This window comes from Balaenoptera physalus (genome assembly GCF_965194825.1).
Source record: "Balaenoptera physalus genome assembly, chromosome: 9".
Classification (NCBI taxonomy): domain Eukaryota; kingdom Metazoa; phylum Chordata; class Mammalia; order Artiodactyla; family Balaenopteridae; genus Balaenoptera; species Balaenoptera physalus.
Window position 1 is genome coordinate 61,577,936 of NC_138888.1, and position 26,623 is coordinate 61,604,558.

Here is a 26,623-nt window from a genome sequence, read left to right on the forward strand (position 1 = left end):
TTTCTACTGGCTTTCTGTGTGGATGATTTCCTACCTTAACCGTTTGTTTACATTTAATGATGAGCTTTTTCCATTCATAATTTTCATGTTTCTAGTTGTGGCCTTTTCTTTTAAGTGAAATGGAAAAGAGAAGTTCCTTTAACATTTCTTGTAAAGCTGGTTTGGTGGTGCTGAACTCTGCTAGCTTTTGCTTGTTTGTAAAACTTTTGATCTCTCCGTTAATTCTGAAAGAGAGCCTTGATGGGTGGAGTATTCTTGGTTGTAGGGTTTTCCCTTTCATCACTTTAAATATATTGTGCCAATCCCTTCTGGCCTGCAGAGTTTCTGTTAAAAAGTCAGCTTATAGCCTTATGACAATTCCCTCGTATACAACTTGTTGCTTTTCCCTTGCTAAACCTCATGGTAATCAAAAATCTCCAATAGGTACATAGAGGAAAAGAGAAAGGAATCCAAACATAACACTAAATATAGTCATCAAGTCACAAGAGAACAAAAGAAGGGGGAAAAAAGACCTACAAAAACAACCCCCCAAAAATTAACAAAATGGCAATAGGAACATACATATTGATAATTACTTTAAATGTAAATGCACTAAATGCTTCAATCAAAAGACACAGAGTGGCTGAATGGATACAAAAACAAGACCTATATATATGCTGCCTACAAGAGACTCACTTCATATCTAAAGACACACATACACTGAAAGTGAGGGGATTGAAAAAGATGTTCCATACAAATGGAAATCAAAAGAAAGCCAGTGTAGCAATACTTATATCAGACAAAATAGAGTTTAAACAAAGACTGTTACAAGACACACAGAAGGTCATTACATAATGATCAAGAAGTCAATCCAAGTAGAAGATATAACACTTGTAAATATCTATCCACCCAAAATAGGAGCACCTAAGTACATAAAGTGAATACTAACAGACATAAAGGGAGAAAACGACAGTAACACAATAATAGTAGGGTATTTTAACATGCCACTTACATCAGTGAACAGATCACCCAGACAGAAAATCAATAAAGAAACACTGGCCTTAAATGAAGCATCAAACCAGATGGACTTAATAGCTACATATAGGACATTCCATCCAAAAGCAACAGAATACACATTCTTCTCAGTTGCACATGGAACATTCTCCATGATAGATCACATGCTAGACCACAAAACAAGCCTTGGTAAATTTAAGAATAGTGGAATCATATCAAGCATCTTTTTATGACTACAACTCTACAAGAATAAAAATTAACTATAAGAAAAAAATGCAAAAAACACAACACATGGAGGCTAACCTACATGCTACTAAACAACCAGTGGATCACTGAAGAAATCAAAGAGGAAGTAAAAAAATACCCAGAGACAAATGAAAATGAAAACATGATAAATTAAAAACACCTATGGAACACAATAAAAACAGTTCTAAGAGGGAAGCAATACAAGCTTCCAATCATAAACTACTACTACTCACTTCTGCCAGGAAAGAACAACACCTTCATAGGTGGCATTTGTTGAATGAATTGTAATACAGAAAATAAGAAAATGGAATAGAAAGGAGACATTTGTAAAGTTTTGCAGATGTGAAAGTACTATTACCAAGATTTCTAGATGTTTTGGTTTATAAGAAAGGAAAAAGCATTCCACTTTCCCCATTTCCAGTATACCATATATTTTCAAAGCTCATTGCCATCTTTATTTTCAACAGGGCTCCATCATTTATTAGCTAGCATCTTTAGGATGCAGGATGAAGTTTAGTGGCTGAACTTGCTGCACAAAGGAAGCTCAGTCTTCTTCCTACCTGTAAACATCTCTCCCTGCAATAGCAGCACTGCAGAAATAACCTCACTGAACCACTTGAACAAACTCCAAAAGGAACTTCAACCACTCACCTGGATGCAAGCCAGAGGCTCATTCGTCCAAATCGAATATCCACCCACTAAATATATTCTCTCATTATGGACGGCAACTCCAGATTCATTTTGGCCTAAAGTAAAGAGAAGTGAAAAAAAGAGGAAAAATAAATTCATTTCCTTGCATGTCTTCATTAACCCTTTTGCCACTGAGGGATACAATTTCCCTCTGTGGCACACTTGTATATTCCACAGGATTTCTGCCTCAACTAATCACTGTCTCCCAGTTCTCAGAGGGAAGAATTAACCACTCTCAGAGAATGAATCTGTGCTGGGTCAGAATCCGGCCATAACACTTAATAGCCAGCCAAGTTAGTAAATACAGCATTAAATACAGCAATAATAAGCCACACAGAACTAAGTTTTATACTATGTTGTATGCCATTAGTTTATATGGTATATTTTAGGAATGCAAAACACCTCTTATACTACAAATGATTTTAAGCAAGTGCTTACATTTGTAACAGCTGCAACCGCAAAGAAGCCAATAAAACAGAGCCATGCCCCTAGTGTGCCCCAAATGAAGACAAATGACAGAAAAGATTGATAAAGTTACTACCCTTCTTTTCTTTACATACACAACAGTTTTAAGACTATATTAAGTTCCTGAGCTGGGACCAGCCTGGGTAGTCCCTAGATACTGACACGCCAAAATGATGAAAGGTTCCTCCCCCACTTAAAAAAGAAGACAGAATAACTCACTACTACATATTCTTCCCTGGAGGCCATCAGAGAGTGAGATAGTCTCTTTTTATTGATGGGCTGACACAGGATTGACTCGGGTAATAAATAAGCTGGATCCTATAGCAGACAGAATCACAGATTGAGGGACCAAGGGGCTAAGGTACTACTACAGCAACTTAGAGTTAAGTGCTTGTAGGTGGACCTCAAAGATCATTTTCGCAAAAACAGGAGCTCAATACAAAGCATCTAAACCTCTCACACTGGTTATGCCCCCACTGTGGCCTCCGTAGCAGCAGCTGTGAGTGATTGAGTGCCCACTCAGCATATTAAAATGTCTTGAGGCAATAGTCCAGCCCATCCGTTTGAGTTTGTGATTTTCCTATTAGAGCAGCCTGGAAGGGATCTTAATCATGTAGGCCGAAAAGGGAGGACAAGTTTTCAACTTCATAAAAAAAAGTCAGGGGTAAGCTGTTCGCTGCTTTCATTTACTCCCCTGTGGGATGAGTATGGTCCCTACCTAGTGCTACCCCGTGGTAATGCTTGGGTGGGTCTGTGTGGCCAGAAGTGCTGCCAAACCCCCATGCACAGAACATCTCTAAAGTTTTGTCTTTAGGAGAATACAGGCAGAAGCTATATTTGACACTGACAAACAATGAAGACCACTCTCCTGCACTCACCAGAAATAAGAGGACTAAAAGTAGTGAGAAGTAAAAAATAAATTGCTCCTGTAAAGAGTCATTACCTCTTTCAGCGCCTGTTTCCTTCTACTTATACCAATGTTCCTACGTGAATACTGATTGACAATAATGGACCTGACATGTCTCTCTTGGCAACGTGAAACACACACAAAGGTAACACAGGCCCTGAGAAACCAGATGTTCAGCCACCTGATGAGTGAGTCCGATTTTGTGAGATAAACAATGCACACCTTTCTGGGTAATAAAAGCAAGCTGTTCTACCACCATGCACTTAATATTTACAGCTGCACTACAGATATCTAAGAAAACAAGTTTGGCAACTTCCTGAATCTCTGCTTTTCCTGATTTACTCATTCAAAGGTACTTGCCAGTCAACAGGTTAAAATTACAGCGCGTCCACTGGTCAGCGTCCATGTTGTAGGCATCTATATGCCGCACAAGGACCCGGTCGTTATTGTAGTCCAGGTCATTGCCTCCAAGAACATAAAGCTTCCTTTGAACAGCAGCCATGGAATGGTAGACTCGCCTCTGCAGCATGGGGCTGCGGCTTACCCACTTATTCTGAGACAAAAAGAGAGGAAAAAGAAACTCAGGTGAATTCTCTTAAGTGGAGACCTCCAGGGCAGAAAACAGCAGTGCCTCATTAGTAGTGGGGACTCCAATGTTGGTCAATCACATTCTATTTGAATGTTGTTTATATACTTTGAAAGGTATGGGCTTCTTGCCTGAGAACAAGTGCAGAAGAGCCCACATGTTCTAACTCTATTAGCAACTTACATAAGGCATTTCCTCTTCCTTGGGTTGCATTTTGAATTTGTAAGGGGAGCATACGAGAATTTAGAAGTTTTCATGATTGGTTATTTCTCCCAATTGAGAGAACTTACTCCTGCAAATGACTTAAGAGTACAAGTGCATGGTTAGGTATACTGTGTGCGGTGGTATAATGATAACAAAACAGGCTCTGGATCCAGAATGCCTGAGTTTATCATCTGTGTGTGACCTTGGCAATTTACTTAACCTGTCTGTGCCTGTTTCCTCATCTGTAAAATAGAGATAACAGTACCCACCTGACAAGCCTGTTGTGAAGATTAAATGAGCTAATACACCTAAAGCATTTAGAACAATGCCTGGCACATATGTCCAATAATATGCACTTTTAAAAAGTTATTGTGATATAATCATTGGCTGCCCGAGGACCCTTCATAAGCTAATGTGAGGGCAGCTTTGCTGTTCTTTCCAGGATGAACCTCCGGAGGTCAATGGAAGAGCTAAGATTTGATTCAGCAACAAACCCCTCACAGCCTTTAATATATTTACACTCACATCTTCACCAAATTGGGAAAGGTTATTTCCAGGCACACGGTTATCTGTTTTGTTAGAAGACCAAATGTTCTGTGATAACTTTAGGGAATGGTGAAACCTCTAATATTTGGTTCTAGATCACTCTCAGGAATGAGAAAGGTATGCTCAACTCCTCTCAAATAAGGCTCCTATTTAAAATACAATGTAAAAATAGATGAAAATCAAATATGACTTTAATTTTAAATCTCAACGAAGTAATGGACAGGTAAGTAAACCTTACCATTTTCTTTCTACATAAACACTAAACGTACAGGAAGAACATAGATTATTTCTTTTTGCAGAGAAAAATTTGGATTTCGACCAGAAAAATCACATGATGGTTTGAATACATAGAATTTCAGTTCACAGAGCTGTAAAGGAAGAAGCAAAAAAGAAAGTTTTGTATAAATATTGGTCCATTCACTATTGGCATATCGACTGGTTCATTTGTAATTTCTCTTTTAAAGATACACTAACATGAGAAAAAGAAAGTGGTTTGTCCAGTTTTTTAAGGCTTGAATTTATCTGCTCCCCCCTTTTTAAACATGTCATATTAAGAATCTCCTTCCAATTAAATGTATCTTTAATAAAACAGTCAAACCTTTCTTTCAGATATTCCCCTAAGAAATATCTTTAATACATTATGCATGAGTGGATTTAACTCAAGACTGATGATGCTTTCCTTAGGTGCTTTCTAAAATGAGGCAACCCATCACAGTATTAGGAATCAATGTTTCCACTAGCAGTCCAGTCCCCTGCCACAGGACTGTGGATGCCATCTGGTTTGCAAAGCCTGACTGCATCCCCTGATTATATCTTTAGCTTCCTTCACTGCCGTGCCTGCCAGGTGAGCCGCCAACCGCTGCAAAGGCAAAGAAACAGAGAGGCCTGGTGGGGTCATTCCTAATAAGCTAGCGTGTGAATACTAATCAGTGCTGGGGAAGCAGAGGTCACCCCAGCCTGCCTGTTGGCAGGTAGCAATGTGCTCTGTGGCAGATGGCAGGCATTATCGACTCTCCACAAAGGCCTAGAAGAGAAATAAGCACCAGGGCTGAATGATAGAGTTATTGAGATTCTGAGCAAGATGCAAGCAGATGTGATGTTTGCCAGTACCCACCGTAAACAATATGCCAGCAGAATTTTTAAAAAGAGCATGTGTGTACAAACATGAAACAGAACTCATTTGAGAAATGTTAACACCTTCTTCCTCTTTAACCACGTGTGCACCAAACTTAAGCAACTGCAATTAATGATCCCTCTTGAGACATCCGGCCCAGGGACACGTGGTCTCTGAAACCTACAGCCCCTAATGACATCAGGAAACACTTGCAAAGACAGAAATACCTTCGCTAAACTCAGAATCAAGTAATTGTTAAAATTAAAAAATACTAAATAGACTGAGGTCACTCTGAACATATATTTGATAGCTAGTCCCAACCCAGAGTGCCAAAGCCAACCTGTTGTTTTGTGTTCCGTTATCTTCAGCTGATGAAGATGAAACCTCCAAATCAAATCATTCTGGAATATTGTCAAAATCATGAAAAATACTTACATTACCAAAATCATAGAAATGACAAAATTCAGCAAACATGTGCCACAGTTACAGATACTTTGGTAGAAGGAAAAGAGAATAAAAACAGTTCTTCTTTTGGGGGAAGAAAAGTCATTAAGTGTGCATGAGAAGTGGATAGAAGGGACAGGCACCATCAAAATGCTCCCAGTGCAGGCCCAGCTCTTAGATGAAACACATGCGCCAACTCTTCAGATAGATACTTCTCCTTCAGACTTGCCCTACACACTGTCCTGGGATATGTTGGCTATATAGAGTTAAATAAAATTATCACTTTATTTGGGAATAAGGAAACCATAAGCACGTTCCCCTCCTAGAATGACAGGCCTTCTAAAAGGATGTAGCAACAGGACAATCCAAATCCTTTCTCAGGATGCCTCAACGATGAACAGCCACTTGAGATAAATGGTAATAAGGGCATTTAACTCATCAATGTATATTCCCTTTTTCCTACATTATGCAAAACTGAAAAAGTTGAGCACTGAGTATAGCATAAAACGAAAAGAGCTGAAATTCTGTTTTGTGAGAAAAAAAAAGGCAACCAAAAAGCAGTTTATCCAGATGCTTCCTTTTCTCTATGTAAGTTTAAGTTGCACGTGTGTGTATAGACTTGGCATTCCAACTCCTAATTACTGTAGCAATCTTTAAAAATTCATTTTAATTAAGGTAATGAGCTTTTCTTATATGAGTCTTACCTGGTTAGGTTCATATACCATTAGTCTGTTCTGATATTGTGCCGTGTTAGTTACTCCACCTGTAATGGATTAACACGTGTTAGGCTTTCATGAATAAGAAATGGGATATTCCAACATGAGAATGAGATACAATTAAAGGAAAATTAGCTACTGCTGAGGATCTGTTTGTATACCCTTGTGGTGAACCCACGACATAATTAAGAAGCTTATTGTTGAAGCAGTTGCATTTTCAAGAAACATTTCAGAAGCGATCCAGCTGAGAGCAAGCAACAAGTATGCTGAGATTTCCAGGAGGCCCCCAATTTTGTCAAGCTGCTCTGCATGGCCAGAATGAAGGGCAAAGTATGGTGAGGGAGTGGGAGCAAGCATAGCACACTTAGACAAATCTCTATACAGTTTATGCCAGGGGCAGAGTTATATGGAGAAGTCTTGTCCTTAGCTACCTTGGTAATTTTACAGCTCTAGTCTTATGTGCACTAACATAGTGATATCTTGATGTCTCTCTGGAAGACCCATATCTAAGAAAAGACATTACTTATCAAAAGAGATCTAGAGCCAGTGCTGTCCAACAGAATATAATAAGAACCACAAACAGGAGTTACATATGCCATTTTAAACTTCCCAGTGGTCACATTAAATAGTAATCCTCCCTTATCTGTAGGGGACACATTCCAAGGCCTTCAGTAGATGCCTTAAAGTGTGGATAGTACCAAACAATATATATATTTTGTTTTTTCCTATACATATATACCTATGATAAAGTTTAATGTATAAATTAGGCACAGTAAGAGATTAACAACAATAACTAATAATGAATTTAAACAATTATAACCATGTACTCTAACAGAAGTTATGTAAATGTGGCCTCTCTCTCAAAATACCTTATTGTATTGTACTCCTCCTTCTTCTGGTGATGATGTAGATGATAACCTACTTGATGATGAAGTGAGGGGAATGACATAAGCATTGTGACATATCATCAGGCGACTACTGACCTTCTGACAGTACGTCAGAGGGAGGATCATCTGCTTCAGGTGACCCTGGGTCATTGAGCCATGATGATGTCAATGGTTAAATGTCAGAAGCAGACCATGTCAATGGTTGGGGATCTGGAGCACGATGGAGTGGAATGGCATCATGCTATTCAGGACAGTGCTCAATTTAAAACTTCTGAACAGTTTACTTAGGGAATTTTCCATTTAATATTTTCAGACCATGTTTGATTGTGGGTAACTCAAACCACAGAAAGCAAAACTGCAGATAAGGTTGAACTACTGTCTAGCCAAAATATTACCATTTCAACCTAAAATTAATATAAAAATTATTGAGGTATTTTATATTCTTTTTTTCATACTCAGTCCTCAAAGTCCTGTGCGTTTTTGACACAGAACAAGTCAATCCAGATTAACCACGTTTCAAGTGCTCAATAAGGTAATGAGCTTTTCTTATATGAGTCTTACCTGGCTACCAGCTACCATATTGGACAGTGCAGATCTAGACTAAGGCAGTGCAGCTGCTGTTATCCTCAACATTTTTGAAGCCCTCTTGACAACAGCTTAGATCCAAAAGACTTGAGACCTTCTGCTAGATCAAGAACCACTAAAATCCTATCACAATTCTAGCTAAGGTTCTCCCATTTGTCCTCATACTTCTTCTCACGTTTGGGGTGTACACTGAGCCCTGTAAAACCCAGAAATTATTGATTCTACTTTAATTTTTACGACCAAATGGAAAAACTATAAAACAACACATAAAAGAGCACAGTGAGAAAATAACACTAGTAGATATTAAATATTAGGTAGTAAAATAACAGAAATATGAGAACCCCCCAAAAAAATCTATCTTTAGAAATATTGCCCTATACAGAGTTCTAGATGCTAGCGTAAAATGAATAGCATTCTTATTTTAATAAGTATCACAAAGAAGCAACTCATTTTGAAATAAAGATCTAAAATTGAGCCAAACTATAAGTTTCCTAGGGAAATTTTTTGATTTTAAAAAATATGTACTGGGGCAGGATCAAGAAAGCAGAGTAGGAAGATCCTGAGCTTACCTCCTCCCACAAACACACCAAAACGGTAACTACAAATCTCTGAGAATGACCTGAAGACTAGCAGAACAGATTTTCTGCAACTAAGGATATTGAGATGAGAAGTAGGGGCACAGATGTAGCCTAGTCAGAACCCACACACTGGGTACAGCAACCACAAGTGGGAGGGATATCACAACCACAGTGGTGGTTGCCCCTGATGAGCAAGGGGTCTGAGCCCCACATTGGGATTCCCAGCCCAGAGGACCTGCACCAGGAAACAAGCCCCAATAATGTGCAGCTTTGAAAACCAGTGAGGATTATATTCAGGAGAGCCAGAGGGATGTGGGAAACCGAGACTGCTCTTGAAGGGCTTGGACACAAACTCACTCACTCCAAGTCCCAGTGCAAAGGCAGCAGCTTGAAAAGTACCTGGGTCATATGAGAAGGAGATTCATTGACTAATTTTAGGGCATGTGCCAGAGGAGCAACAATCTGGTGGAACTTTCTCTAGGGACAGAAGTGCTGGCAGGCATCTTTTTACTTTCCTTCCACCTAGCTGGCCCAGCACAGGTGGGCACCATTTTTCTCACGCTCAGTCAACCTAGCTAACACCATTCACCCTGCCCCAGCATCCCTTGAGGATCAGCCCTGCCCAACCGGCCTGTCTCAGCTGGCCCCTCCAAAGAAGCTCCTGCCTCACCCTATCAAGTGAGCTGCTCCAGCCAGCACTGACCGGTGTCTCACCAAGGTATCTGCCACACTAGAGACCAGTCCCATAAACAGTGCACCTGTAACAGTCATGGCCAGGCCTTGCAGCCACTCATGCTGGGGGCCAGCGCCACCCACCAGCACACCTACACCAATCACAGCCCAAACAAAACAGGAAGGCACAGGTATCCCACACAGGGGAAACCCCTAGAGTGCCTGGCTCTGGTAAGCAGGGGAGATTGCACCACTGGGCCCCATAGGACACCTACATAAGGCCACTCTTTCAAACGGAGAGACCTAGCTGATATACCTAATACAAAGAAACAACCACAGAGAGTTAGGCAAAACGAAGAGACAAATAAACACCTTCCAAACAAAAGAACAAGACAAATCCTCAGAAAAAGAACTAAACAATATGGAGATAAGCAAATTACCAGATAAACAGTTCAAAGGAATAGTCAAAATGATGCTCACCAAACTCAGGAGAAGAATGGAGGAACACAATAAGAACTTTCAACAAAGAGATAGAAAATGTAAAACAGAACCAATCAGAACTGAAGAATACAATAACTGAAATGAAAAATACACCAGAGGGAATCAACAGCAGATGCAGAAGAATGGATCAACCACCTGGAAGACAGGGTAGTGGAAAACATCCAATCAGAACACCAAAAAGAAAAAAGAGTTTAAAAAAATGAGGATAGTTTAAGGGACCTCTGGAACAACATCAAGCTTACTAAACTTCACAACAAAGGGGTCCCAGAAGGAGAAAAGAGAGAAATGGGGACAGGAAACCTATTTGACAAAATAATGGTTAAAAATCGTCCCTAACCTGATGAAGGAAACAGACATCCAAGTCCACAAAGCACAGAGTCCCAAACAAGATGAAACCAAAGAGACCGACACCAAGACACATTACAATTAAAATGTCAAAAGTTAAAGATAAAGAGAAGATATTAAAAGCAGCAAGAGAAAAACAACTAGTTACTTACAAGGGAACCCCCATAAGATAATGAGCTGAGTTTTCAACAGAAAATTTATAGTCCAGAAGGAATTGGCACAATATATTCAAAGTACTGAAAGGAAAAAAACTTACAACGAAGAAGACACTACCTGGCAAGTTTATCTTTCAGAATTGAAGTAGTATCTTTCAGAACTGAAGAGTTTACTACACAAATAAAAGCTAAAGGAGTTCATCACCACTAAACCAACATTACAAGAAATGTTAAGGGAACTTCTTCAAGCAAAAACGAAAAGGCCATAACTAGAAACAAGAAAACTACAAAAGAAAAAATCTCACTGGTAAAAGCAAACATACAGTAAAGGTGGATAAGAACCACCTACAAAGCTAGTATGAAGGTTAAAAGACAAAAGTAGTAAAATCATCTATATCTAAAATAATTAGTTAAGTGATACAAAAAATAAAAAGATGTAAAATATAACATCAAAAACATAAAATGTGGAGGATGGACAAAAATGCAGTGCTTTTAGAATGCACTCAAACTTAAGTGACCATTAATTTAAAATAAACAGCTATATATATAGATTGTTACTACAGGAACCTCATGGTAACCAAAAACCAAAAACCTATAACAAATACACAAAAAATAAAAAGAAAGGAAAGCAAACATATTACTAAAGAAAGTCACAAAGGAAGAGAACAAGAGAAGAAGAAAGAAGAGGGAAGAACTATAAAAACAACCAGAAAAAAATTAGCAAAATAGCAATAAGTGCACACCTATCAATAATCACTTCAAATGTAAATAGACTAAGTGATTCAATCAAAAGACAGGGTAGCTGAATGGATAAAAAAACAAGACACACATATATATATATACATATATATATACATACATACATATACACACACACACACACACACACACACACACACACACACACACACTACCTATAGGAGAATCACTCCAGATCTAAAAACAAACACAGACTAAAAGTGAAGGGATGGAATAACATACTCCATATAAATGGAAATGAAAAGAAAATTGGTATAGCAATACTTATATCATACAAAATAGACTTTAAAACAAAGACTACAACAAAAGACAAAAAAGGTGTTATGTAATAATAAAGGCATCAATCCAACAAGAGGATATGACACATAAATATTTATGCATCCAACATAGGAGCACCTAAATACATAAAGCAAATATTAACATACATGAAGGAGATATTGACAGTAATACAATAGTAGGGGACTTTAACATCCCACTTGCATCAATGGATAGATGATCTAGACAGAAAATCAGTACGGAAATATTGCCCTTAAATGACACATTAGGCCATACAGCGTTAATAGATATACAGAACGTTTCATCCAAAACCAGCAGAATACACATTCTCTTCAAGTGCACATGGATCATTCTTCAGGCTAAATCACATATTAGTCCACAAAAAAGTCTCAATAAATTTAAGGAGATTGAAATCATTATCAAGCTACTTTTCTGACCACAACAGTATGAAACTAGAAATCAATTATAAGAAGAAAACTGGAAAAAACACAAACACGCAATAGATGAAGAAAAAGAATTTGACAAAATTCAACATCGATTTACGTTAAAAACTCTCACAACAGAGTGGGTATAGAGGGAACATACCTCACTGTAAAAGAGACCACATATGACAAACCCACAGCTAACATAATACTCCACGGTAAAAAGCTGAAATATTTTCCTCTAAGATCAGGAAGAAGATAAGGATGCCCACTCTTGCCACTGTTATTTAACACAGTATTAGAAATCCTAGCACTAGCAAAGAGAGAGAGAGAGAGAGAGAGGAGGCATTCAAATTGGAAAGGAATAGGTAAAACTGTCACTATTTGCAGATGACATGATACTTATATACAGAAAATCTTAAAGGCTCCAACCAAAAGACTATTAGAACTAATAAATGACTTCAGTAAATTTGCAGGATACAAAATTCACATACATAAATCTTCTGCATCTATGTACACTAATAACAAACTATCAGAAAAAGAAATAAAGAAAATCCCATTTTCAACTGCATCAAAAAGAATAAAATACCTAGGAATAAATTTAACCAAGGAGGAAAACACCTGTACTTCTGATAACTATAAGATACTGATGAAAGAAAATGAAGATAACACAAATAAATGGAAAGATATACCATACTTACTCATGGATTAGAAGAATTAGTATTATTAAAATGTCCATACTACCCAAAGCAATCTACAGATTCAATGCAATCCCTATCAAAATACCAATGGTGACTCCCTCTTGCGAGAGCACCAAAATCAAAACTAACTGCTGAACAATCATTGACAGGAAGTCACTGGAACTCACCAAAAAAGATACCCCACATCCAAAGACAAAGGAGAAGCTGCAATGAGACAGTAGGAGGGGCGTAATCACAATAGTATCAAATCCCATAAATGCTGGGTGGGTGACTCACAAACTGGAGAACACTTATACCACAGAAGTCCACCCACTGGAGTGAAGGTTCTGAGCCCCATGTCAGGCTTGCCAACCTGGGGGTCCAGCAATGAGAGGAGGAATTGCAAGAGAATCAGACTTGGAAGGCTAGTAGTATTTAATTACAGGACTTTGACAGGACTGCGGGAAACAAAGACTCCACTCTTGGAGGGCACACACAAAGTAGTGTGTGCATCAGGACCCAGGGGAAGGAGCAGTGACCCCACAGGAGACTGAACCAGACCTACCTGCTAGTGTTGGAGGGTCTCCTGCAGAGGCAGGAGGTGGCTGTGTCTGACGGTGGGGAAAAGGACATTGGCAGCAGAAGTTCCGGGAAGTACTCCTTGGCATGAGCTCTCCCAGATTCCATCATTAGCCCCACCAAAGAGCTGGACAGGCTCCAGTGCTGGGTCACTTCAGGCCAAACAACCAAGAAGGAGGGAAGCCAGTCCCACCCATCAGCAGACAAGCAGATTGAAGTTTTACTGAGCTCCGCTCACCAGAGAAACAGCCAGCTCTACCCACCGCCAGTCCCTCCCATCAGGAAACTTACACAAGCCTCTTAGATAGCCTCATCCAACAGAAGGCAGACAGCAGAAGCAAGACGAAATAGAATTCTGCAGCCTGTGGAAGGAAAACCACATTCACAGAAAGACAGACAAAATGAAAAGGCAGATGACTATGTACCAGATGAAGGAACAAGATAAAACCCCAGAAAAACAACTAAATGAAGTGGAGATAGGCAACCAACCACAAAAAAAATTCAGAATAATGACAGTGAAGTGATTCAGGACCTAGGAAAAAGAATGAAGACAAAGGTCGGGAAGATGCAAGAAATGTTTAACAAAGACCTAGAAGAATTAAAGAACAAACACCAAGAAGAATTAAAGAACAAACAAACAGAGATAAACAAAACAATAACTGAAATGAAAACTACACTAGAAGGAATCAATAGCAGAATAACTGAAGCATAAGAACAGATCAGTGACCTGGAAGACAGAATGGTGGAATTCACTGCTGTGGAACAGAATACAGAAAAAAGAATGAAAAGAAATGAAGACAGCCTAAGAGACCTCTGGGACAACATTAAGCGCAACAACATTTGCACTATAGGGGTCCCAGAAGGAGAAGAGAGAGAGAAAGGACCCGAGAAAATATTTGAAGAGATTATAGTCGAAAACTTCCCTAACATGGGAAAGGAAATAGCCACCCAAGTCCAGGAAGCGCAGAGAGTCCCAGGCAGCATAAATCCAAGGAGAAACACGTTGAGACACACAGCAATCCAACTGACAAAAATTAAAGACAAAGAAAAATTATTGAAAGCAACAAGGGAAAAACGACCAATAATATACAAGGGAACTCCCATAAGGTTAACAGCTGATTTCTCAGCAGAAACTCTACAAGCCAGAAGGCAGTTGTACGATATATTTAAAGTGATGAAAGGGAAGAACCTACAACCAAGATTACCCTATCTGGCAAGGATCTCATTCAGATTCGAGAGAGAAATCAAAAGCTTTACAGACAAGCAAAAGCCAAGAGAATTCAGCACCACCAAACCAGCTCTACAACAAATGCTAAAGGAACTTCTCTAAGTGGGTAACACAAGAGAAGAAAAGGACCTAAAAAACAAACCCAAAACAATTAAGAAAATGGTAAAAGGAACATACATATCGATAATTACCTTAAACGTGAATGGATTAAATGCTCCAACCAACAGACACAGGCTCACTGAATGGATACAAAAACAAGACCCATCTATATGCTGTCTACAAGAGACCCACTTCAGACCTAGGGACACATACAGACTGAAAGTGAGGGGATGGAAAAAGATATTCCTTGCAAATGGAAATCAAAAGAGAGCTGGAGTAGCAATACTCATATCACATAAAATAGACTTTAAAATAAAGAATGTTACAAGAGACAAGGAAGGACACTACATAATGATCAAGCGATCAATCCAAGAAGAAAATATAACAATTATAAATATATATGCACACAACATAGGAGCACCTCAATACATAAGGCAACTGCTAACAGCTATAAAAGAGGAAATAGACAGTAACTCAGTAACAGTGGGGGACTTTAACACCTCACTTACACCAATGGACAGATCATCCAGACAGAAAATTAATAAGGAAACACAAGCTTTAAATGACACAATAAACCAGATAGATCTAATTGCTATTTATAAGACATCCCATCCAAAAACAGCAGATTACACTTTCTTCTCAAGTGCACATGGAACATTCTCCAGGATAGATTACATCTTGGGTCACAAATCAAGACTGAGTAAATTTAAGAAAATTGAGATCATATCAAGCATCTTCTTGGACCACAACCCTATGAGATTAAAAATCAATTACAGTGAAAAAAAACGTAAAAAACACAAACACATGGAGGCTAAACAATACGTTACTAAATAACCAAGAGATCACTGAAGAAATCAAAGAGGAAATCAAAAAATAACTAGAGACAAATTACGGTGAAAACACGATGATCCAAAACCTATGGGATGCAGCAAAAGCAGTTCTAAGAGGAAAGTTTATAGCAATACAAGTGTACCTCAAGAAACAAGAAAAATCTCAAATAAAAAATCTAACCTTACAACACCTAAAGGAACTAGAGAAAGAAGAACAAACAAAACTCAAAATTACTAGAAGGAAAGAAATCATAAAGATCAGAGCAGAAATAAATGAAATAGAAACAAAGAAAACAATAGCAAAGGTCAATAAAACTAAAAGCTGGTTCTTTGAGAAGATAAACAAAATTGATAAACCTTTAGCCAGACTCATCAATAAAAAGAGGGAGAGGACTCAAATCAATAAAATTAGAATGAAAAAGGAGCAGTTACAATGGACACTGCAGAAATACAAAGCATCCTAAGAGACTACTACAAGCAACTCTGTGCCAATAAAATGGACAACCTGGAAGAAATGGACAAATTCTTAAAAGGTATAACCTTCCAAGACTGAACCAGGAAGAAGTAGAAAATATGCACAGACCAATCACAACTAATGAAATTGAAACTGTGATTAAAAATCTCCCAACAAACAAAAGTCCAGGACCCAATGGCTTCACAGGTGAATTCTATCAAACATTTAGAGAAGACCTAACACCTATCCTTCTCAAACTCTTCCAAAAAATTGCAGAGGAAGGAACACTCCTCTGCAAACTCATTCTATGAGGCCACCATCACCCTGATACCAAAACAAGACAAAGATACTACAAAAAAAGAAAATTACAGACCAATATCACTGATGAATATAGATGCAAAAATCCTCAGTAAAATACTAGCAAACAGAATCCAACAACACAGTAAAAGGATCATACACCATGATCAAGTGGGATTTATCCCAGGGATGCAAGGATTCTTCAATATATGCAAATCAATCAATGTGATACACCATATTAGAAACTGAAGAATAAACAAAATATGATCATCTCAATAGATGCAGAAAAAGCTTTTGACAAAATTCAACACCCATCTGTGATAAAAAAACTCTCCAGAAAGTGGGCATAGAGGGAACGTACCTCAACATAATAAAGGCCATATATGACAAACCCACAACAAACATCATTCTCAATGGTGAAAAACTGAAAGCATTTCCTCTAAGATCAAGACAAGGATGTCCACTGTCACCACTGTTATTCAACATAGTTTTGCAAGTCCTAGCCATGGCAATCAGAGAAGAAAAAGAAATAAAAGGAATACAAATTGGAAAAGAAGAAGTAAAACTGTCACTCTTTGCAGATGACATGATACTGTACATAGAGAATCCTAAAGATGCCACCAGAAAACTACTACAGCTAATCAATGAATTTGGTTAAGTTGCAGGATACAAAATTAATGCAGAGAAATCTCTTGCATTCTTATACACTAAAAACAAAAGATCAGAAAGAGAAATTAAGGAAACAATCCCATTCACCATTGCAACCAAAAGAATAAAATACCTAGGAATAAACCCTCCTAAGGAGGTAAAAGACCTGTACTCAGAAACTATAAGACACTGATGAAAGAAATCAAAAATGACATTAACAGTTGGAGAGATATACCATGTTCTTGAATTGGAAGAATCAATATTGTGAAAATGACTATACTACCCAAAGCAATCTACAGATTCAATGCAATCCCTATCAATTTACCAGTGGCATTTTTTACAGAAGTAGAACAAAAAATCTTAAAATTTGTATGGAGACACAGAAGACCCTGAATAGCCAAAGCAGTCTTTTTAAATAAATAAATAAATAAATAAATAAATAAATAAATAAATAAATAAATAAATAAATTTATTTATTTATTCTTGGCTGTGTTGGGTCTTTGTTGCTGTGCACGGGCTCTTCTCTAGTTGTAGCAAGTGGGGGGCTACTCTTCATTGTGGTGCACGGGCTTCTCATTGCAGCGGCTTCTCTTGTTGCAGAGCCTGCAACTCTAGGTGTGCAGTCTTCAGTAGTTGTGGCTTGCGGGCTCCAGAGTGCAGGCTTAGTAGTTGTGGTGCACGGGCTTAGTTGCTCCATGGCATGTGGGATCTTTCCAGACCAGGGCTCGAACCCACGTCCCCTACATTGGCAGGCAGATTCTCAACCACTGTGCCATCAGGGAAGCCCATCCAAAGCAGTCTTGAGGGAAAAAAACGGAGCTGGAGGAATCAGTCTCCCTGACTTCAGACTACACTACAAAGCTACGGTAATCAAGACAATATGGTACTTGCATGAAAACAGAAATATAGATAAATGGAACAGAATGGAATACCCAGAGATAAACCCATGCACCTATGGTCAACTAATCTATGACAAAGGAGGCAAGGATATACAATGGAGAAAAGACAGTCTCTTCAATAAGTGGTGCTGGGAAAACTGGACAGCTACATATAAACGAATGAAATTAGAACACTCCCTAACACCGTACACAAAAATAAACTCAAAATGGATTAGAGACCTAAATGTAAGACCAGACACTATAAAACTCTTAGAGGAAAACATAGGAAGAACACTCTTTGACATAAATCACATCAAGATCTTTTCTGATCCACCTCCTAGAGTAATGGAAATAAAAACAAAAATAAATAAATAAATAAACAAATGGGACCTAATGAAACTTAAAAGCTTTTGCAAAGCAAAGGAAACTACAAACAAGACTAAAAGACAACCCTCAGAATGAGAGAAAATATTTGCAAACGAATCAACGGACAAAGGATTAATCTCCAAAATATATAAACAGCTCATGCAGCTCAATATTAAAAGAACAAACAACCCAATCAAAAAATGGGCAGAAGACCTAAACAGAGATTTTTCTAAAGAAGACATACAGATTGTCAAGAAGCACATGAAAAGCTGCTCAACATCACTAATTATTAGAGAAATGCAAATCAAAACCACAATGAGGTATCACCTCACACCACTTAGAATGGACATCATCAGAAAATCTACAAACAACAAATGGTGGAGGGGGTGTGGAGAAAAGGGAACGCTCTTGCACTATTGGTGGGAATGTAAATTGATACAGCCACTATGGAGAACAGGATGAAGGTTCCTTAAAAAACTAAAAATAGAATTACCATATGATCCAGCAATCCCACTACTGGGCACATACCCGGAGAAAACCATAATTCAAAAAGACACATGCACCCCAATGTTCATTGCAGCACTATTTACAATAGCCAGGTCATGGGAGCAACCTAAATGCCCTTCGACAGATGAATGGATAAAGAAGATGTGGTACATATATACAATGGAATATTACTCAGCCATAAAAAGGAACGAAATTGGGTCATTTGTAGAGATGTGGATAGACCTAGAAAGTGTCATACAGAGTGAAGTAAGTCAGAAAGAGAAAAACAAATATCGTATATTAACGCATATATGTGGAACCTAGAAAAATGGTACAGATGAACCAGTTTGCAGGAGAGAAATAGAGACACAGATATAGAGAACAAACGTATGGACACCAAGGGGGGAAAGTGCTGGTGGAGGGGGGGTGGTGGTGGTGGGATGAATTGGGAGATTGGGATTGACATGTATACACTAATATGTATAAAATGGATAACTAATAAGAACCTGCTGTATAAAAAAATAAATAAAATAAAATTCAAAAATGCAAAAGAAATAAAGAAAAAGAAACAAAATACCAATGGCAGTTTTTATAGAACTGGAATAAATAATCCTAAAATTTGTAACAAACCACAAAAGACCCTAAATAGCCAAAGCAATCTTAAGAAAGAAGAACAAAGCTGGAGGTATCACACTCCCTAATTTCAAACTGTACTACACAGCTATAGTTATCAAAACTGTATGGCACTGGCATAAAAACAGACACATAGATCAATGGAACAGAATAGAGAGCCCAGAAAGAAAGCCATGCTTCTTTTGTCAATTAATCTATCAAAAAGAAGCTAGAAATATACTTTGGGTAAAACACAGTCTCATTGACAAATGGTGTTGGTAAAATTGGACAGGTACATGCAAAAGAACAAAACTAGACCACTTTCTCACACCATACACAAAAGTAAATGCAAAATGGATTAAAGGCTTAAATGTAAGACCTGAAACCATAAAAACTCCTAGAAGAAAACATAGGCAATACACTCTTTGATATCACTCTTAGCAATATTTTTGAATTTGCCTCTTCAGTCAACGAAACAAAAGCAAAAATAAACAAATGGGACTATATCAAACTAAAAAGCTTTTTCACAGCAAGGGAAATCTTCGACCAAACAAAAAGGCAGCCTCCTGAATGGGAGAAGGTATTTGCAAGTGATATATCCCATAAGGGGTTGATATTCAAAATATATAAATAACTCACACAACTTAATATCAAAAAATAGACAATCTGATTGAAAAATGAGCAGAGAACCTGAACAGATATTTTTCTAAGGAAGAAATACAGATGGCCAACAGACTCATGAAAAGATGCTCAACATCACTAATCAGCAGGGAAATGAATCAAAACCACAATGAGATTTCACCTCACACATGTCAAAATGGCTATTATCAAAAAGACAAGAAATAACAAGTGTTGTCAAGGATGTAGAAAAAGGGAACTTTTGTGCACTGTTGGTGGGAATTTAGGTTGTTGCAGCCACTATGGAGAACAGTATGGAAATTCCTCAATAAATTAAAAACAGAACTACCTTATCATCCAGCAATTCCATTTCTGGGTATTTATCCAAAGAAAATGAAAACACTAATTCAAAAAGACATATGCACCCCTATGTTTATGCTCATTGCAGCATTATTTACAATAGCCAACATATGGAAGAAACCTAAGTGTCCACTGATGGATGAATGAATGAGGAAGATGTGATACATGTAATGGAATATTACTCAGCCATAAAAAAGAATGAAATCCTTATATTTGTGACAACACAGTTGGATCTAGAGGGTATTATGCTAAGGAAAATATTCAGACCAAGAAAGACAAATACTGTATGATTTCACTTATATGTGGAATCTAAAAAACAAAGCAAACGAACAAACAGATTCATAGATACAGAGAACTGGTTGTCACCAGAGGGGAAAGGGGTGAAGGATTGGGTGAAATTGGTGAAGGGAATTAAGAGGTACAAAATTCCAGTTATAAAATAAACAAGTCATGGGGATGTAATGTACAGTATAGGGAATACAGCCAACAATACTGTAATAACTTTGCATGGTGACAGATGGTTACTAAACTTACCATGGTGCTCATGGTAATGTATATAAATGTTGAATCAATATGTTGTAAACCTGAAATTAACATAGTATTATACGTCAAATGTACTTCAACTGGAAAATTAAAATAAAAAATAACTTTAAAATGTGTACTATTATAATATTGACCAAGGTGGCCTTAACATTCCTCTCAGCTTAACTAAACTTTAGACAGGCTTCTTCCTGTCTCTGGCCCCTGACGTCCCTTTACTTGCAGCATTTATTTTAAAAAACTTGCAAATTCTTTCTCTCTGCCTCTTTGAGATATAAATCATTTAAGAAGCTTCTTGCAAGTTTTACAACCCAGGAATATCTTCCTCAAAGACCTGGGAGCCATGCCATTGAGAGGTTATCATCAAGGAAGAGAATGCTCCTATCTCCCAGTTTCTGTGGAGGCTAGGAGCCTAACTCCGACGGGTACAAATCAGCAAACACAAATGGCCTAACCACAGAGAAAAACATTTACAAACTTAGGGTAACTGAATGTGCTCAACACATCACATTGATCAACCTTCTTCCAAAAGTACTTCAGTATATTTCTACCAGCTCACCCCAGTGCTTAAAAACCCTGTTGTTTTTCAGAGGAGTTGATTTCAAACTGCATTCTGGTCTCTCTCCCCTAGTGCAATAGTCTTGAATAAAGTCTTCCTTGTCTGTTTCACTGAAGTCAAGTCAACCAGACCCCAGAGAATTAGTGCATCAACTTAACTAAAGTGTGATAATCAATCAGTACTAATGGATACGTAAAGGAGAGGGAATCTGTCCAGGCCAATCATTTACTCTCTCATTCAATCCCAGTAAGGAGAGTATATCTTTCATGTAATTTACCATAGCTATTATTAACTGGAAGGCTTTTTTTTTTTTTTTTTTTTAAGTTCTCTCTGAAGCTTGCAACCACTTTTAAGATCAAGGAAAGTTTTGTCTGCAGAAGAAATCCACAAAGAACAGAGAGAAATGAGCTTCCTGCCCTCAAATAAAGTCTTCTCTGGATTTCTCACTAAATGTCTCATTTTTAAAGATGAAATCAAAGAAAAGGATAATACACTTAAGAAAGCTGAGGCTGAAATGCCTACATAGAGTCAAAATGTATGTCAAAATAAATACAGAGGTATGTTTTCTTCCCCCCCAACCTTCTTGTTTTTAAATCTAATTAAAAATGGAATGTCCAATAATTCTTTCTTAGCATAACTATGGAAGAATAATCAAATCTATTGAAACCTCACAAGTTTTCAGGGTTAAAATGACTGCCAAGTGCTTTTGATCTGGGCCATAACCACCAGATTAATGTCCAGCTCGCCTATCGTCATTTCTCCAAATGAGAGGAAACAGAGGTGAACTCCCCTCATTATTTCAAAACTTTGACAGTTTCTCTACTTGTTTTAGAAATATGGGACAGAATTAATATCTACTGCAATAAACTATCTGTTTATGACACTATTTGAAGATATTTACACTATAATATGTATCAGACTCTGCCCATTATAGATTAAATGTATAATCAATGGATTAGAATGCAGCTATTGCATCCTTTCTCCCAAGCACAGCACACCATTTATCTTCATGCTTTTCAGAATTACTATTTACTGTCTTCCACAGATGCATTTATAATACATTTTTTCCCCCTTAATATGCACTCAGTAATTAGATTCCTTACCCTTACATACAAATTCTCACTCACATGACAATATTTAGAAATGAGATACTGGGTTACTAGTTGGGGGTAAAAATAAAAGTCCTAGTTACTTATTTCGTTGATTACTTCTAGAATGTTAAACCGCAGGAGGTGCCTAAAAAGCCGAGTGCTGTAACTTTTGCCAAGTCAGGATTGCAAGGGAAAACCTTAAGAATTGGTTCTATTTCTTTCCCCCTTTGAAATAACTTACAAATGAGCATATAAATAAAAAAACATTTCTTCTCAGTACAAAAGATAAATTTTTTAAAAAGCATCCACGTTTGCAGCCCACATTTCTCTAGCAATGTTACTCATTTTCAGAGCTTTATCATTACGTTCCCTTCACATAACACGCTTCACTTTTAGATTAATCTTCTGAAATGAGATGCTAAGGATTTGCATACAGATTTGACTATACAAAAATAGATACGGAATTAATAATAGTCTCTATATGTTTTAATTTATCCTAGACTGGAGTACCCTTGCCTGCAGCAGTATTCCTGGCTTTGAAAGTCATCAAGCTGATTTGTCTGCTCTGGGTTATGATGCCACATGCTGCTATACTGCCCCCTGCAATCAAAGCACTTGCGAAGATACATTCCATGCCTTCCTCTATCGAGTATATTTTATAGATTGGCAGTTTTGATCTCCCTCCCCCACCCCAGGGAGGGATAATCTGCATCTTAACAGCTTTCTATAGATACATCTGTCATTAAATATGCCATCTCATATCAGCATCCATTTTTAAAGCCAAGTTTTCCCTAACTTTGAAGTGCCACAGTCAAAGTTAAGACTTTTCAGCCAAGATTGAAAATGAACAATCCTGTCTTATACTTCTGAACTGTGACTTAAAGATATACGGCAGGTTCCCCCAAAGTCAAATAAGTCTTTAAAAACTGCCAGAAGGAATGAAAAGTTACCACCATGCTACCAGCAGGGAGAAATGCTTTCTATCATCAAGACAAGAGTAAAGCATTTTTCTTAAGCTTCCCCGTTCAACTCCCCACAAAACACTGTGACAAATGGATGAGTGCATGCCCGGGAGAAGATGACAGGTGACTGCTAAACAAACAACCTCTGTCTCCACTACTGAGAGGTCACCAACTCCTAAACTCGCTGTGCTCAAAAGCAACAACTAGCCAATGCTGACAGTGTCCATAAAATAGTGTTTAGAAAAACAGCTCTCAATATTCGTTGGCCAGGGTAGGTCAAGTCTGGTGGCTCTGCTAATTTTTCTTTTTTTTTTCAGGGATAGAAATACCTCTGTTGATAAATAGAGAGTCCTACACTAAACTCTTTAGTAGAAAAGAGTGGTACCTAATGCAGTGCTAGTACCCTTACTGGAACAGAGCAGGATGCAAAGAACTGAACGTGTCCATGCTCTTAGGGAAGACACTCCAGGCTGGAATTCTGTGAGCCAGTTCAGGATTGTGGCAAACCATCTTGAGTTCTCTGCAGCTCTCTTGGAGGCCTGCAGTGCCAGCTTCACACTAGTCTAGGGGGTGCATTTCAGCAGAAGGTGTGCCGTCAGCCTCCACTCCCAGCTCCTTTATGACTCTATCCTTGGGGGAGCCATTTAACAGCCAAGTTCATGTCCTCACATGCAAAATGGAGACAGTGAGATGTCTCTCATAGGTTTCAGATGAACAAGAGTACTCGATAAAGAGGCCATCCATACGGGAAGTTTACTACAATAGTGTAGTAGTGGGGCTTCCCTGGTGGCACAGTGGTTAAGAATCCGCCTGCCAATGCAGGGGACACGGGTTTGATCCCTGGCCCGGGAGGATCCCACATGCCACGGAGCAACGAAGCCCGTGCGCCACAACTACTGAAGCCCGTGCTCCTACAGCCCGTGCTCCGCAACAAGAGAAGCCACCGCAATGAGAAGACAGAGCACCGCAACGAAGAGTAGCCCCCGCTCGCCGCAACTAGAGAAAGCCCGCGCGCAGCAACGAAGACCCAACGCAGCCAAAAATAAATAAATAAATAAATAAATAAATAAATAAATAAATAAATAAATTTATTAAAAGAAAAAATACTGTAGTTTGTTTATAAAAATTTCTTGCCACTTTCACAAATGAGTATGTATGGAATACTGAAAAAATAAGTACGAAATACGGAATTAATAAATGAATGAATTTTGTAGTCTGAAATAGATTCCTTATAGTTCTTTTTTCTAATAACCACAATTACTGGCTGGTTTATAAGGTATCAAAGACTTTTTGCTCCAATTCTCGAAAGACTAAAATCTTTACACTCATAGTCTAATTATCAAAAGCAGTAGGTGTGAGTTCATATGTGTCATTTTTTAAGAGAGCCAAACTCATTAATATTCCTTGATAAAAGGGACACCATGAGAATATTTACAATGAATGCAAAAATAAACTTTTTATTATCTATTTTTACATGATATTAGACCGTCCATATTTTGGGAGTGTTAATAATGCTACATAAACAATTAAAGCCAAGAATCTTTCTACTAAATTAGCATCTTGAATAGAAGCATACTTAATCCAGGCATTAAATTAAAACTAGTATCCATATTATTTCTGTCACACTTGAGGAAACCACACAAATGGATGGGTTATTAATATATTCGAAATCCGCAAAGGAAGTCTCAAATTTACAAAATATCTATAAAGAAAAGGTTGATGCACTTGAAAATATAAATTATATTTATGTCACCTAGAGCGAACAAATATAAACTTGTAATCCAAAATACGTAAAGTATGCACCATGTGTTATTTTAAATAAGTGAACTAATAAATGATGGTAAAATCTACCACAATGCAGATGTCAGCTGACCTTTAAAATCTCAATAAAATTTGCTCTAACTCCAATTCTTCATTCTGTAGAAAGTTGAAATCCTGCCTCCAAAGATTTCTGCACGTTCCTAGCAGGGTTAAGTTCTCAAGGTCACCTCTGCCTGTCTCTAGTGTCCTGGTTTTGCTGTGTTCTTGTTGGATCTTTTACCTCTTTCCTGCCATCAACCAAATTCTTCAGCCATTCCCCATTTCCATGAAGTAGCTTTAATCTTCTTATCTCCTCTTGGGAATAAAGAAAATGACATATTTCTCATATTCTTAGATAGAGCAATTCAGCTCACTCTTTTTTCTACCTTCTTTTTCTAGATTCATCTAGACAGACACAAATGGATCATATAAACAAAGGCTGTAATCACCATGAGAGGAATTTTAGAGCCAATGGGTGTTTTTTTAACTACTTAAACTACCAATTTTAAAGGCCACTAGACTACTATATTTTAATATGCAATCCTTTCAGAAAATAATGTTCTCATCTAAACCAATGTACTTTAGAGTACCTCCATATTATCACTGTTTCTGTATGCATTTTAACTTTATATTATTGTTTATGTTTTAGAAACTAAACTATAGAAACACAAAAAGGAAGACATTATATAGCTCAGCTCTGTGCCCGAAGAAAGATGGTCAGTTAAACAATTAAAGACAATCAAATGATTACTGATTCTACACAAGTCTCCAGGTATGATCACTCTTCTATGTATCATTTACTTTCAGTCATGCCATTTGGAAGTTCCTTTTACAATGTAAGCACCTGTTTTGAGACCTTTGTTGTAACTGGTTTGTGAGGTTTCGTGGAAAAAGTATGGTTTTCAAACACCAGAGACACAGAGATCAAATTCCAGCTTTGTCAAATACTTGCTGTGTGAGCCAGAAAAATCATTTCACCTCTTTAAGCCTCATTTCTTGAGGAGCAGTGTGAGGGGAGACCAAGTGCTACTTCAGAATAAAGAGAAGTGAGTTTAGGATGAAGGCTTTGATAATTATTTTGGAGAATGTAGGTGACCCGATCGCTTTCTTCAAACCACTGAGCTCTTTTAAAAGAATTGTAGAATGGTTCATTTCTGTTTGGCTTCCATCTCAGTACAATACTGTAATGGTTTTGTTTTCATCTCTTTCATATGGAGAGTAGTAAAGGCTGGGGCAGAAGTGAAAACAGAGAAGAAAAAGTAACGGCTGTGGCCAGCTGGTTGCTGGGATCTGAAGCAACAAAGATTTCACTCTTAGTGGAATTCCAGTCCAGTAGGAAGTTTTAAGTGGAATGTCAAGCTATGAAGCCTGAACCCTCTCCCAGGGGCAACAAACAGACCCTCTCAGGTACCCACTCCCATAACACGACACACTTATTTCTCCCT

At 37.9% G+C, this 26,623-nt stretch overlaps 1 protein-coding gene across 15 annotated transcripts in view; it reads right to left on the reverse strand.

Annotated features, from left to right (window-relative positions):
* KLHL32 (kelch like family member 32) overlaps positions 1-26,623 on the reverse strand; it is a 233,644-nt gene that overhangs the window by 20,321 nt on the left and 186,700 nt on the right. For 13 of the 15 annotated variants that reach the window (XM_082475243.1, XM_082475242.1, XM_082475240.1 and 10 more), the window contains 3 exons: positions 6,900-6,958; positions 3,662-3,854; positions 1,891-1,985 (listed from right to left, as the gene is read on the reverse strand). In XM_082475243.1, the coding sequence (XP_082331369.1) occupies positions 1,891-1,985; positions 3,662-3,854; positions 6,900-6,958 (347 nt within the window). Of the gene's footprint in view, positions 1-1,890; positions 1,986-3,661; positions 3,855-6,887; positions 6,959-26,623 lie in introns of those variants that run through there. The other 2 variants (XR_014267505.1, XM_082475234.1) reach the window with 2 other exon arrangements.